Genomic DNA, 14839 nt, shown 5'->3' with positions numbered 1-14839 from the left:
CAGACATCTTTGGCCACCAATGAACAAGTGGCGTCCATGTTGAAGGGGAGGCCGATGGCTGCTATTCAAGAGTTTGTGCGGCGCTGGGTCCGTGATAACTTTCCTGAACACGTTCATGTTCCTCTTGGCGTGTGATTCATTTTACTGTAAAAGTTTAGGATTATTTTGTATGTCTTCCAGCATCGTCTCCTAGGGAAATAATGTCCATGGCTCATGCTAGCATGTAATGATGTCAGAGTTTTTCATTCCTGAAAAATAAGCTCGTTAGTCAGATTAATTCTTTATCAGTCAGTGTGTTTACAGAGTGTGTCAGTGTGTTTACAGAGTGTGTTAAATTTACAATCATGAAGTTGCGCTGAATTTTTGCATGGCTATTTACAACTTGATCTGCCTGTAGCCATTTCTCCGTTTCACTGATATTTTTTCAATGATATTGTAGTGATGATGCACTTGTTATAAGCTACTTGTATTTGGATATTGTGAAAACGAGCTACCTTGCCCATAGCACAACCAAACGACTAGCTGATGGCTGTTGCTAGCAAGGGCAATGAACCAAACGTGCTGCTAAGGCAAAGGTAGCCCAGCCGAGCTAAGCTAGCTAGGCTAGCTCAGCTATGGGCAAGCTGGGCAATACAACCAAACGCCCCTTGCGGGAGCCTTTGGTGGGCTAAGGTCGCGTCACACGGTGTGCTGTCAGCCACCGCCACGTACTCTCACCGCAGCCACGTGTCGCGTGCTGGGTGCTCCCTCAGTATTTTTTCTGTACGTGTTTTGCACTTTTTTGGGGGTATTTTTGGTTTTCGCCCTATTTTCTCAAGGTTTTGAAAGAACAAAACAAAATTTATTTTTTGAAAAAAACACTTTTATTCCCTTACACGAGAGGCACAGATTTGCTTCTCGTGGAGGCACAAGTTCGCTCCAGGAGAAGCACAATTTGCCTCTCGAAAAGGGGGAAAACATGTTTTCCTTCTTTTGCTTCTGTGAAAGGCACAAATTTGCTTCTTGTGGAGGCATAGATTTGCTCTCAGAAGAGGCACTCAGGAAAGGAAAAAAAACATTTTCTTTTGCTTCCATGAGAGTCACAGATTTGCTCCTCGTGGGGGCACATGTTTACTTTTGCGAGAGGTACAACTGTGCTTCTTGGGAAGAAAAAAAACTTATTTTTTTTGCTTCTGAGAGAGGCATAGATTTGCTTCTCGTGGAGAGATAGATTTGCTTCCGCAAGAGGCACAACTTGCCTCTCGAAAAGTGAAAAAAGTGGGAAAAAACCTCGTGCTTCCAGATCGTGTTTTTTCATCTAGGTTTACTCGGTTTTGTCACAAAAAATTTCATCAGAAAATATTAACATGGGATCTTGTTTCAAAGATCTCGATGCAAGAAATCTAACGGTGTAAGCAGATCGGAATTTGGAAGCATGACTTAAAATATAAAATGTTTTGAATAGGCGAACCTATGAAAGAAGAGAAAACACTCAGGTTATGACAACTGGCGCACAGGATGATGGAAGTGACCTTTGGAAAAAGTACTCCTTAATTAGTGATTTCGAGAAACCGTATACCTCGCAACAAGAGAGTTATATGCGAATCAACCTGTGGTTGGATAGTTAGAGGGACATCGGTATCCCTAGCCCACCAGGGTTTAAGTCCCGGTGCTCGCATTATTCCTGGATTTATTCAGTATTTCTTTGCGATGTGCTTTCAGTGGGAGGAGACGTCCCCGTCGACGACGGGGCGCCTATGGTGACTTTGTAAATCTCAAAATGATATGCCGACTCAGTCTCTCGAAGGTACTCATAGGATGTGTGTGTGCGTTCACAGAGTGAGTATATGCGCGTATGTACAAGCGTTTGCGTCTTACTATGTTAAAAAAAAGAGGTATATGCGTTCTTCTTGATAAGAGCTCTTATACGACGCTTACTGCATCAAATTGCAACCCTTTCGCACAAGGGAATCCCGACTGTGCCAGCCTATTACGTTGCACTGGGTGCTGTGGCGAGCTGACGCGAGAGGTCTAGGTCCCAGATTTTCAACTTTTCTATTTCATTTTCTAAAACATGAAAAATATAGTTAAATGTGTGATTTATTTCTTATAATTTTTTGAACATTTCTAAAACAGGCGAACAGTTTTCCAAAATTTAGAATATCTTTTGAAAATTCAAACATTTTTACAAAGTGTAGTACTTTTTGAAAATCTAAACTTTTTAAAAACACAAGTATTTTTTCAAATTTGTGAACATTGTTTGAAGACAAAACAATTTTAAAAAATTGAACATTTTTTCGAAAAAGGTGGACCTGTATTTTTCAATTTTTCAAATTTTGAATATTTGTTTAAAACAAAGATGTGCAAACATTTTTGGAAACATGATATTTTAAATTTTGATTTTTTAAAAACACAGACATTTTATTTTAATTTGCAAGTTGGTGTTCAAAACATGAACATTTTTTGAAATTTCCAAACATTTCATGAAAAACTCAAACATTGTTTTTGGAATTATGAACATTTTTTATATAATCATGACTATTTTTGAAATTTATGTGTTAATAAAAAAAACAATAAACGGAAAGGAAAGGAAGTACGGAAAACCCCAGAAAAAACCAAGTAAAGGAAACAACGAAACCGGCCAAAATGGAGTGGAACCTTCCGGACTGTTCCTAAAATCGAGGAACCAAGGTAGAGAACCTTGCTGCACCGACATTCCTTCGCACAAAGCGTGGCGAATAGGATTTGCCTCCCTCTTTTGTTTTGCGGGGAAATTTTTTGCCTCCCTCTTTTGTTTTGCGGGGAAAAAAAAGAAAAAAAGAAGGAGAGGGAGGCAAATCCTATTCGCCATGACAACGGAGGCAAATCATATCCGTCCTTTTATAGAATACCGATGATGTGATTTTTTATGTAATTTTTTTGTGATTATTCTGTGTCTTGCTGTCTTTTCATTGTATTGTGTTTTACTTAGTAAATTTCAGCTATAAGATGCTCTTTGGTTGCATTTTCTCCAAAAGAAAATAAATATTCTTCTCCTTCATCTACAAGCACGTAACTCTTTGTTGAATCCTACAAGAAACCAGATCACCATGTATACTTCACAAAAGATATATTTCTTTGTGTATATAAAAAATAACAAAAAAGATCGCACGTTCCGCGAATAGAGATAGAAAAACAATAAAATAACATCAAATACACAATCTAAGGCCCTGTTCTTTTGCAAGTTATAGGGGCTTAATTGTGAAATTAAGCGAAAAGCCCAAAATAAATTGTTTTGGGGGTTGGATTTGACTTATTTCCACCACCACTTCCTTCACAATGAAACTGAGCTGGGGTAAGACAAGACTGCTTGTTGAGCCAAAGCCACTTAAAACCAAGAGGTATATCTCTTTGCCTTCAAGGTTGTACAGATTTATGACTAAACTACCACCACATCTACTCACCTATAATAACCCTGAAAAAAAAAGACAATCACTTTCTAATTGATACCTTATCGGATGATGTATCCATATTTGAGCATGCAATATAAACCTCCTTGACGGTGTTTTTCCCCTAAAAAAGAGACAATCAATTTGTCCCACTGTGCAAGAGAACAAAAGGGAGTGCTGCTAGGGTTTTTGGAAATTAAATCTCACATAGAGTATCCAGGATGGTGGTGGTGGAAGATTTAGGCACGAGAGAACAAAAGTTGTCTTTGCCGATGTGGTATAAGGGCATCTCCAACATTGACCCCCAAATTTTGTCCCGCATCCGTCCTCGGACACAGATGCGGGAACAGGCCATCCAATGCTATCCGCATACAATTCAAACCGCATTTCAACAGACCAGACGAAATTCATGCAGACCAGCTAAATTTTCATATAAATCGAAGAACTTTCATTACATTTCGGACATTTTTCATTAAAAAAGCGGCTGGACCTAAACCTATCTTACAGCGGCGCCCGCCGTCCACTTCCTTTGTATTCGATATCCCGTCTCCATGGGAGGTGGGGTTCAAGACCCCTAAGTGAGGATGCGATGGTCCACGTAGTAGAACATGGGAGACGGACCGGCCCACTTCAGACACAATGCCCTGCCGCCTCCCAAGCCCCACTCATCCTCCGAGGAGTCCGCGACCTGTCCGTCACCGGTGCTGGTGGACCTGAGGCCGATGATGGACGTGGACGGTCCGTCACTGTCCACCTGCCACATGCGCCCCCGAAAGTTGGACGGTAGCGTGTAGGACGTGAAGCTGGCGTCGCTCTCATCCTCGACCGCTTGCGCCGCCGCATGTGCGGCCATGTCCGGTGCGCCGCCTCTACATTGCAAGTGGCGGCTTCAGCACGCGTGGCCTTGTAGAGTGCCCGCTGCTCAACGATGAAGTAGATTTGGCCCTCCGCCAGCCGGTGCGGCTTGAGGAGGAACATGTCGTACCGCTTCTCCTCCTGAGCCTGCCGGAACACCGACATAGGCGTCGGCGCAAGATGCTCCTCCCCTGGTGCCATCGAAGTGCACCTGCGTTGCTCCATGGTTAAGCCAACATGCACAGGCGTGGGGTCTCACATGGAATCGCTGTTGGAGTCTGTCCATCATAGGGTCATCGTCGGAGACCTCGGGCGAGCTGACCGGCATGCCTTGCTCGTTCCGCCAGGTGGCTGCAAAGGTGGCCACCTCGTGCTTCTGCTCCGACAAATGGCTCTCCCACAAAGCGCTAGAGCTTGCAGTCATGGCTGATGCGGTGCAAGGATGGAGGATATGGAGCGGATGTGTTGTGCTGTGGAGTTAGCGCCGTCTTTAAATAGAGAATTCCCGTGAGGCCAAGCGTCAGGGTGCATCAATGCGCGGTGTCGGGGTTGGTTCCTCATCTGGCGAGCTTGCTTAATGTCGGCATACGGACGGATGGGACTTGAACGGGTGTGGTAGATATCCGTCCAGCCTGGACACCGGGAACGCGGCACAGGCGGTGCCCTCGGCTGGTGCGCCGTTTTAATGCATGTGCCAGTGAGAGGCCGCGTCCGCTCTAGGACGGCGTTGATACGAAGCAGTTAGTTGGCGTCGGGCGGGAAAGTACACAGGAGAGGAGGATGGTTTTGGGTGGGCCAAGTTAGTCAGACGCGAAGTAGCAGCGGTCCGGATGCCCGCAAAGCCACCCTCATTTTGTTTTCAGTTTGCGGGAAAAAGTGTATCCAGACCGCCGAGCGGACCGATACAGAACCGTGTTGGATGGTAAAATACGTCCGGACCGCGCGGTCCAGACTGTTTGAGCTTTGGCGTTGGAGATGCCCTAAGTCCAGCATGATTTGCCGAGTTTCTCTTTTTTTTTTTGCCCTTTGCCAAGTATTTTGAATGCTCGGCAAACATATTTGTTTTGGCTGGTAGCAGTTATTTCCTGTAGCGACTTCACGGGGATGACTGGCCGTGAGAGACCCGGGATTCAAGTAGTCTGTTTGTCCGTTGCATCCTTGCATGGACCGGTGAGGAGCCGGGGCAGCGCTGCATTTGGCGTAGACGACGGGCCATGCGCGTCTCCATCCATCAGCCGGCCGCACTGTCTCTCTCCCTCGCTGAAAACTTCAAGGCGCGCCGTTTCATCGGTTTCTCCATCCACGCCCGTTCCACGCTTGTCCATTTCATTTCACGGGTCATGCCATGCGTATGCCGTGCGACTTCCTTCCATTTATCGGCGTCACGCCTCCACACGCGCCGCCCTCCGCTCCCCGTCTACTTCACTCGTCGCGTGTGACCAGCCCTTGCATTCTGCACCACTCGCCTATCCTGTTATACGACGACGATCGTCTTGCGAGCGGGAGAGGCTTCGACGATGAGCACCGGGAAGGCGCCCGCGCTCTACCACGTCCGCGCTCGGTCGCTTACCAGCAAGCTGCTCGACCTCGACTCCTCGCCGGCGTGCCCGTCCCCGCCGCCGTTCCGGTCTCGGTCCCACGCCTCCGTGCCGTTTCTCTGGGAGGACGCGCCGGGGAAACCCAAGCTGCGTGCAGCCCGGCCGAGCGCTCTCTTGTTCCCTTCCGCGAGCCCAGCCCCGGTTCTTGCTGACGGCGGCGCGACTGCCGCCAGAGTGGCCGGCGGTCACGAGGGCGGTCACGGTGCCCATGCGCGCCCCGTGCTGCTCAAGCTGAAGCTGCCGCCGCGGCTGCAAGCGGCGGAGCACCCGCTCCCCTCCCCCAAGAGCGTGCTCCAGGGCCCCTACTTGGGCGGCGGTTGTAGCAACAAGCCGCCGAGGCCGCTTAGGAGGATCGCGAGGACGGCGAGCTGTCAGATGAATCTGCGCGCCGGCGGGGGCCTCTTTGTTTGGAGGAAGGGCACGGCAACGGCAACGGCGACGGCACCAGCGGGCAGCAAGGAGGGCGGCCACTGTCAGCTCTACGCCGTGGCGCCGGACGCGTCATGCTGCTCGCCGGCGGCGTCGTCGGCGTCCTCGTCGTCGTCGTCTTCGTCCATGTCCTACTTCGTTGATGACCACAGCCGCAGGCAGGCCGATGCTCGCGAGGACTCGGAGGATGGCGAGGTAGGCGACGACGGCGGCAAGGGGTCGGTGAGGATCACCAGGTTTAGGAGGAACCGAAGCCTTCCCACTATGTCCAGATCGCATCTCTGGGTGAGTTCTCTTCTCTGTTTCTTCCTAGGACAGAATTTGCACTCCTCTACTGTAGCTCTTTTGGTTATACTCCTTCTGTCCCGAATTACTTGTCGTAGAAATGGATAGATACGAGAGAGACAAGTAGTAAAATGGTTTTAAGCAAAACTACTTTTACGCATGATACCAACGTCTGCCCATCCCCTGTTGGTGTTTTAGTCGGTCTCTCGAGCTATCTGCTGCACTGAAAATACACAAATTTCTCAAGAATCTAGAAGACTAGATGTCCATGAAATTAAAGTAAATTTGGTGCACACCCGTTCTTATCAGTTGTTTCCAATAACATACGCATGCAAATAAAATAATGCAAAAATGTTTCTGTTGGCAGGCCAACATCCGCAAGGGCGTCAAGCAGATTAGTCCATGGAGCTACAAGCCTACATAGAGGGAGTATCACTGTACGGCTGACAGATAAAGTATCGCTAAAAATGCAGCTGCTTTATTCGCCGCAATATGTTGCCAATTTAATGCAACAAAGCTAGCAACCATGTATGCACTTTATAGCATAATGATGTACCTATTGCAAATTTAACACAATAAAGGTCGCAATGTTGTATGTGCAGTTGCAGTTAATGATATCAGAGCAAGGCTAATAGTGTATTGATGTAGGATTTTTATCATTACTTGTATTAGCCATTAAATGGATTTTTATCGCAAATAGAGCGATACAACGTCAATTTAAGGTCATGCCAAAGATACGTCAAGCTTTGCTTCCATATGGGTAGAGGCTTTGCTGCCATCCCTTTATTATGATGGAATGATTTGCTTCTATGTTGAGGGAATAGCTAAACTTTTGTATTGGACCCTCCCGAGTCCTACATGGCATCCATTGGATGGTCAACAAAGGGCAAAAGAAGTGGTGGTCAATGCAAGTCCAAGCAAGCTACCGCGGGTTCAGGCAAACCACCTGGTCAGCAAAAGTCCAAACAAGTAAAAATCGGAAGAGAAAATAAAAGACCAAGTCAAAATAGGAAGAGCGAATAAAAGACCATCTCAAAATGGGAAGACAGAATAAAAGAACAAGTGAAAGCCGAAGTCAAAGAAGCAAAGAAGACCAAGCCCAAGAAGAAAACATTGATATGATGGAAAAATTACCCCCATGGGCCACAATTCCCCCTAGCCCAACTGGGAAGTTACGGTCTCATGGACTAAAAGATTGTCGCCTTCTACCCTCCCACATATTCATCATGAGGATAGATTTGATCATTTGTTAAGCAGCCCTAGGTAATAAAGATCTCCCCACAGGCATATCATTCACTATCACTTGAATAAACTCGTGAGGAGACATTTCTCCCCTCCTTAGAAACAGTGTTCAAACGGGTCGGGTTTCGGAGTACGCGGACCTTGCAAGAGTCGGCACCCGTGATCGGCGATATGAAAATCAAATTAATTAATGTTTCAGAACTGTCATACCAAGATGATGGTATCAACCGAATCTCCCTGGTTACTCCAAGAGGATTCCATTCCTTTCCACCATCATAGAAGATCATGGCAATTAGAAACCTAGGATCAATCAAGGAGATTCAATCCATAAATTCATTTGGTATGACAGTTCTACAACGAGGACTTGGTCAGACATGCCTCCAGGCCAAGCTTGCGAACCAGCCTACCATGTTTGATCTCATCGGCACACACACGCACACGCACATGATTATTTCTGTCGATCACCATGAATATCAAACATAACATAACACGGAAATAAGCAAACAAGGAAGATATTAATGGAGTATGATTAGAGCGTACACTTCGAGCTTCTGAATGTGGTTCGATGTGTGGTGGCTACCACGCTTCCACGATGCTATTGCTGCTAGATCTTGGAGCTCCATCCTGGACGTTGCCAAAAGCAACAAGCTCTATCGCGAGCAAGCTCTGGCTGACTATAGGAGGAAAAAGGAAGGGGGCATCTTCATAACGTTTCATGCATCCCTGTGTTCCTATTTGTACACCAGGAGTGGTAATCCCCAACATTGTTTCCTTATGTTGTTGTGGTTTGATCACATTCCTTCTTCCTCGAGAAATCAATGGAAAATGAGCAAGAGCCATTAGTATACAAACCGGACTAATAACCCCCCCCCCCACCTAGGTGATGTCTGCCAAGTTCAATTTCCCACTCAGTCATGCCACCCCCTCTAATAATCTCGTTTCCTAATGCCTCATAATACTTTCATTGATAATTAGCCTTTTATGGTGTATTCTTTTGCTGGGAGAACCATGTAATAATTTGAAGATCTTCCTTAGTCATGACTTGCTCTCAAGAACTCGTATGTGAGACAATGATGTTAGTATGATATTCATATGTGTGACAATGATTTTCCTTTTGTTTGTTTTATAACATTTTATGATACTCGAACATATATGTTACTTTCATATGTGCGGCAAAATGCTAAGAAATGACTCAACATCGTTTAATCAGAACATAATTATAGCCCAAGGGCATAACAAACTTTTCATCAGGTATATAAAAAATTAAGCTAATGGGACAGAAACATAAAAGAACTGGATGCCTATGCATAGCGACAACTTATGCATAGTGACAACTGATGTGATGATTTTTGCTCGATCATCTTCTGCAAACCGAGTATCACATAAGATATCCCGAGACCAAGAGTCCGGGTGAAGAGGAGGTAGTCTGATGCCAAACCAAGCCAGCGCTTCTTCCCAGAAGTGTTGCACATGAGTGCAGTGAATAAGGGCATGCACGAGTGTCGGTGTCAAAACCGGCGGATCTCGGGTAGGGGGTCCCGATCTGTACGTCAAGGCTGATGGTAACAGGAAGCAAGGGACACAAATGTTTACCCAGGTTCGGGCCCTCTCGATGGAGGTAAAACCCTACTTCCTGCTTGATTAATATTGATGATATGGGTAGTGCAAGAGTAGATCTACCACGAGATCGTAGAGGCTAAACCCTAAGAGCTAGCCTATGATGGTATGATTGTAATTGTGATCGGCCTTCTAAGGACCAACCTCTCCGGTTTATATAGACACCGGAGAGGGCTAGGGTTTACATGGAGTCGGTTACAAGAAAAGAAACACAATATCCGATCACCAAGCTTGCCTTCCATGCAAAGGAGAGTCCCATCCGGACACGGGCCGAAGTCTTGAGTCTTGTATCTTCACGCTTCAATAGTCAGGACGTTGTACACAGTCCGACAGTCCGGATACCCCCTAATCCAGGACTCCCTCAGTAGCCCCTGAACCAGGCTTCAATGACGATGAGTCCGGCGTGCAATATTGTCTTCGGTATTGCAAGGCGGGTTCCTTCTCAGAATACTTCAAAGTAATTATCAAACACTCAAATCGTGTCCGGATCCCCAAAATGATTTTTACACACCGCCGTAGAGAGAATGATATTTCACAAATGCAATCTGCTGACAACTTTTTCTGATGACGTGACACGTTATTACGGTTGGATCATTATTCGAGCCGTTTTCCCACAACCAGCTACAGCGCATATCGCGAGGCAGTTTCTTTGACACGTCTTGTCAAAGCAGAGATCGTGTCCCCTTATTGCGGGATTCTCATCAATACGGGTATGGGTAATCTAACCGTGCCACTAATCGCGGCGAGTGAGAGGTAGACGGGTTCCACCAGGCAAGTGGGGAGGCACAAAAAGCATTTATCGCCTCTATAAGGAGGTTAGGTTTCTTTCTCTTTTACCCACGCCTTCTCCTCCCACTAGCTCATTCCCCTCTGTTCGAGCCCTAACGCCCAAGCACTCTTCTCCTCCATCGAAGAGAGGTTTTCCAAAGATGTCCGGATCCGGAGCAGGAGGCAGATGGATGGCCTCGACTGTCCAGGAGAAGGACATCAAGAAGCTCCGGGGAGCTGGGTATCTAGCCCAGAAGATCGGCCACCGTCTTCCACCAGCGGGACAGGTCGTCCCCACTCCGGAATCTCATGAGAGAGTCGTGTTCCTTCCCCATTTCGTTCGTGGGCTCGGGTTTCCCCTTCACCCGTTCGTTCGGGGAGTCATGCATTACTATGGGATCGATTTTCATGATCTTTCCCCCAACTCCTTCCTCAATATCTCGACGTTCATCGTCGTGTGCGAGGCTTTTCTCCGGATCCCACCTCACTTCGGCCTATGGCTGAAGATCTTCAATGTGAAGCCCAAGGTGGTGAGTGGCGAACACGCAGAGTGCGGCGGCGCCATGGTAAGAAAGATGCCCAAGGCCGTTTGGCCGAAAGGCGCTTTCAACGACTCCATCAAGGAGTGGCAGTAGCAGTGGTTCTATATCACCGAACCACGTGGCAAAAAGTGGGCGGCAGCTCCAGAGTTCAGATCCGGAGCTCCACTGCGGCTCACGTCCTGGCCCGAGAAGGGTCCGAACTGGTGCTCGTCCGATGAGCTGTTACTGCTCCAGACACGCATTCAGGGTGTGGTTGATAGGGACGTCAAACTCGTCGACGTAGTCTAGGTGATGCTAGTTCTCCTGGTTCTCCCTTGTCAGCGTCGAGCTTGTACTCTATGGGAGTTCGATCCAGCCGAGCACCAAACCCTTCAGGAGCTTTATGATTCCTCCCACAAGGATATCTGGAAGGTGCTCTTTAAGTCCGGCAAATCATGTCCGGGCCCCGCCAAGGACCGTGGGTATCAATCATCCCATTCTCCAAGCTCGGTAAGTCACAACCATGCTCTGTCTATTCATGCTTCAGCTGGCATGTCATGAGGAAGACACCTTAATCGTGTTTCACTGTGACCTCAGGGATGGATAAAGGAGGTGGAGCGGATACATTGTCCAGCCCCCCTACCGGAGGAGCCGACCGGACCTCTTCTGATGAAGATGCTGGTCCCCGCGGCTTACAAGGCGCCAAAGAAAGAGGCCTCCAAGAAGGTCAAGAAGACATGGAGTGGCCTTCGCCGTCGCGAGGCTTCGGACGCCAAGTCCGAAGACTCCAGCGACGATCCTTCGTCCGAGGACGAAGAGGAGGAAGCAGAGGAGGATGAGCCTCACTCTGATGGCGGGAGGAAGAGGACGACCTCCACATCTCTGGAGGCCGGATCGCCCAAGAGGGGGAAAGATTCCCTCCTAGGGGAATCCCCCACGGCTGCCGATAGCAGCCCAGAGTGGGATCCCAGGGCCCAGCCCATGGAGAAGTCGTAAGTATCCGAACACACATATGCGTCCGGGATTGTTTTTGGGTATAGTAGTTTTGACTGTTGCCTACATATTGCACAGTCCGGCAAGGTCCTGCGCCGGCCGGTCCTCGCCGGAGGATTCACTGGGCTCAGACGCCTTGGCGAGCGAGATGCCTCCGCATGCCCCTTCCCCAAAGTCCAGGCGCGACACTAAGGTGTCATCTCGACAAGACCCGGACCAGGGAGGACATATCCCTGGTGCCGGACACGCGGGGATGGATACGGCCCCCGGGACCTCTAGGGTTCTGGGATCGAGCGAGCAGCCACCCCCGATGGTGAGGGGCCTGCCTACCCCACCGGCGTCCTCTGTTCGAGCAGAGCTGCCTGGCGGTCTATCGACATCGTTGAAGAACGCGTCTATTGTCGATGAGCATCGGGCCCTCATGGGCGCGGTGGTCGAGAAGATTCAGTCTGCCGAAAGCGGGCTGAACGAGTCCTGCCTTGGCCTTATAAAGGCTTTTGAGGTATGTTTCCTAGGAAACCTTTGAGGAATTGTCATGATATGAGTAGTAGCCCCTGATGCACTGTCCAGCAGAGGAGACAAAGCCGGGCAGGGGATCAAATCCCCTGCTCTCGCAGGAGCCTATGTGAATGACGTATACCCTGTTGTGTGAAAACAGGCATCTGTAGAGAGGACGGCCGCTTATAATGCGGAAGTGTCCGAACTGAAGCGGAGCCTTACACGGGCCGAGGAGGAACTCGGCCATGTGAAGAAGCAATTGGAAGACAAGCAAGGTATGTTGAAAACATTTGTCTTGAAGTTGGCACGAACGAATAGTTGTGCATAATGAAAAATATTTGTATTGTGTGCTCTAGGAGAGGGTGCCGAATACGAGGCACTAAAGAAAGCTTTGGCTGAGGCCAACAAGAAGGCTGAGTCCGAACAGGCGCTTCGTGAAAAACACGAGGCCAGGGTTATCGCAGCTGAGCGAGAGCTCCAGGAAGCTGTGAAGAAAAGCGAGGGCTTGGAGCAGAGTATAAAAGGGAAAGAAACCGAACTCGCCCAAGCTCTCGAGGCTGCGGAAGGTGCTCGGGAAGAAGCCCGAGGTGCCGCGTGGGACATCCCGGAGGCCCGGAAAGTTGCAGCTGGTAAGGCCTTATGTATTCTTAGCTTGTTATATGTGATAATGGGAGGAATCCTAAGCGGCAAGCTGAATTCTTATTTTTCCAGGGGCTTTTGCGGATCTTCCTCGCAGCATATCAGATGCCGCGCAATTCTACCGCACCGAGGAAAAGAAGTCTGCGGAGAGGGATTTCGCAGTATCTGGCACCAAACTATCTGGTGCCATTTATCGATCAGCTGAAACATCTGGTCAAACTGCACCAGGCGGCCGAACTAGCCATGAAGGACTTAGTTGTCCGGCTGTGGCCTGCGGAGCCGATTCCAAGCAGTTACTTCAGACTCGTTAAGCGGGTTGTGGGCGCCTGTCCTCGGCTTGATGCTATCAAGCGATCAGTCTGTATAGAAGGCGCGTGCATGGTGTTTGCCTATGCAAAGGTGCATTGGGGGAGGCTTGACGTGGAGAAGCTGCTATCAAGCGATCAGTCTGTATAGAAGGCGCGTGCATGGCGTTTGCCTGTGCAAAGGTGCATTGGGGGAGGCTTGACGCGGAGAAGCTGATGACTGAGGGGCCGCCGGAGGGTAAGGAGCACCGCAAGCCCGAGCTTTACTATGAAGGCGTACTGAAAGGGGCCCGCCTTGCGGCGGACAAGTGTGCTAAAGACATTATATTTCCTTGAGGGCATTTGTGTCGCTTGTTGTAATATGGGATAATGGTGTGTATATATTGCCTGTTTTGTTTGAACATATGTTCTTCCTATGTGGCTGTTTATTGTATGCAAATCCTGAGAGTTGGCCAGTCGTCGTCTTGTGCCCCCTCATAAAAAGAATACGGGGGTGTTCGGGATATATCTGGACGCTCTTTATCCCCTAGTTGGGTCCTTTTGAGGAGGTGTCTCTTTTCACGAACCAGATAATCGGACTATAAGGCTTTATTACTCTCACTTAGCCATAGGAATTCGAGTATGGTCGGCGCAGCCCCTAGTGTTCGGAAGGCCGAACTAGGGGCTCTATTAGCGCCTGATCAGAAGACCGACCCGTCGCACTCAGCATTTATAATGGCGTTGTGTGGAATAAATCTCTAAGGATTTTATAACCTCTCGAACAGCTGACCAACTCTCGCTTCATCATGACGGTCGGTTTTCGGCTTTCTCTACTGAGGTGCTCGTCCGGCTGAACCGGGACATAATCACAGTAGTTCTCCCAGCGCTACCTTAGCCGACAGAACGGAACATAAGGTACCAAAACATGGGAGCCGGGCAAACTCAATCAATGACCTAAGACATGATTCGGAGTTGATGCATATAGTGCTATAAGTTTAGGGTGCTGAGCGACCGAAAAGGTGGTCGGACTTTATTGCCGTACTGTGAAGCCCCTGGTGAAACCGGGCGAACGCGGAGCGTGGCTGTCATTTTCGGCAAAGAGGCGTCGGCGATAAACGACGGCCGGTAATTTGTCACACCCTAGCTAGTCATGCATTAGAGTGTTGCATCATGTTTACTCTTTCATCAGAAACTTGAAATGGGGATCTGTGAAACCCTCAGAATCATTTTGAAAATGATCTAAATAAAAATTTCTCCAAAAGGGTCCAAGAAAATGCTCATGTTGCTCTCTGAAAATATTGGACAGAGATAAAAATCAAACCAATATTTTTAGTGACTCATGGACATTTATTTTGGGCATTTGGAATTAATGCATAAATATTTGCATTGGAAATATATTTCTATATATATGAAATATGGTCCAAATATTATGCCAATTCTAAAGGAGCTCTGGAATAATATATCTAGCCCCTGCAAAAATTGGCATAAGTTAAATAAATGATTTAATATATTATTTAAATCAAAACAAATGTCAGAAATTAGAAAACAGAAAAAAAATAAAAGGGAGAAGCTTACCTGGGCTCCTCCCTGTGCAGCCCAGCCAGCTGGCCGGCCCAGCCAGCAGGCGGCCCAGCCCGCCTCCCTCCTCTGTCGTCTTCGTCCCGACAGAGGGAGGGGAGTGTGGCCGGCGCGCGCGCGCGCCA

The 14839-nt window shown here is 48.2% G+C and overlaps 1 protein-coding gene across 1 annotated transcript; it reads left to right on the top strand.

The window, feature by feature from the left end:
* The first annotated feature begins 5678 nt into the window (after positions 1 to 5678).
* Positions 5679 to 7186, top strand: LOC119282622 (uncharacterized protein At4g00950-like). Its single transcript, XM_037562788.1, has 2 exons — positions 5679 to 6574; positions 6942 to 7186. Exons 1-2 carry the CDS (start codon positions 5780 to 5782, stop codon positions 6996 to 6998), a joined length of 852 nt encoding a protein of 283 aa, XP_037418685.1. The 5' UTR covers positions 5679 to 5779; the 3' UTR covers positions 6999 to 7186.
* The last annotated feature ends 7653 nt before the right edge of the window (positions 7187 to 14839 follow it).

Source organism: Triticum dicoccoides, chromosome 3B, assembly GCF_002162155.2.
Source record: "Triticum dicoccoides isolate Atlit2015 ecotype Zavitan chromosome 3B, WEW_v2.0, whole genome shotgun sequence".
In the NCBI taxonomy this organism is placed as follows: domain Eukaryota; kingdom Viridiplantae; phylum Streptophyta; class Magnoliopsida; order Poales; family Poaceae; genus Triticum; species Triticum dicoccoides.
This window is presented reverse-complemented; position numbering and strand designations above follow the sequence as displayed.

Excerpts from the sequence above, each read along its gene's own strand:
- LOC119282622 (XM_037562788.1), top strand. The coding sequence starts at position 5,780 with ATGAGCACCGGGAAGGCGCCCGCGCTCTACCACGTCCGCGCTCGGTCG. Across the intron at positions 6,575-6,941 it reads TGTCCAGATCGCATCTCTGG|GCCAACATCCGCAAGGGCGT; the intron begins GTGAGTTCTCTT and ends TTCTGTTGGCAG.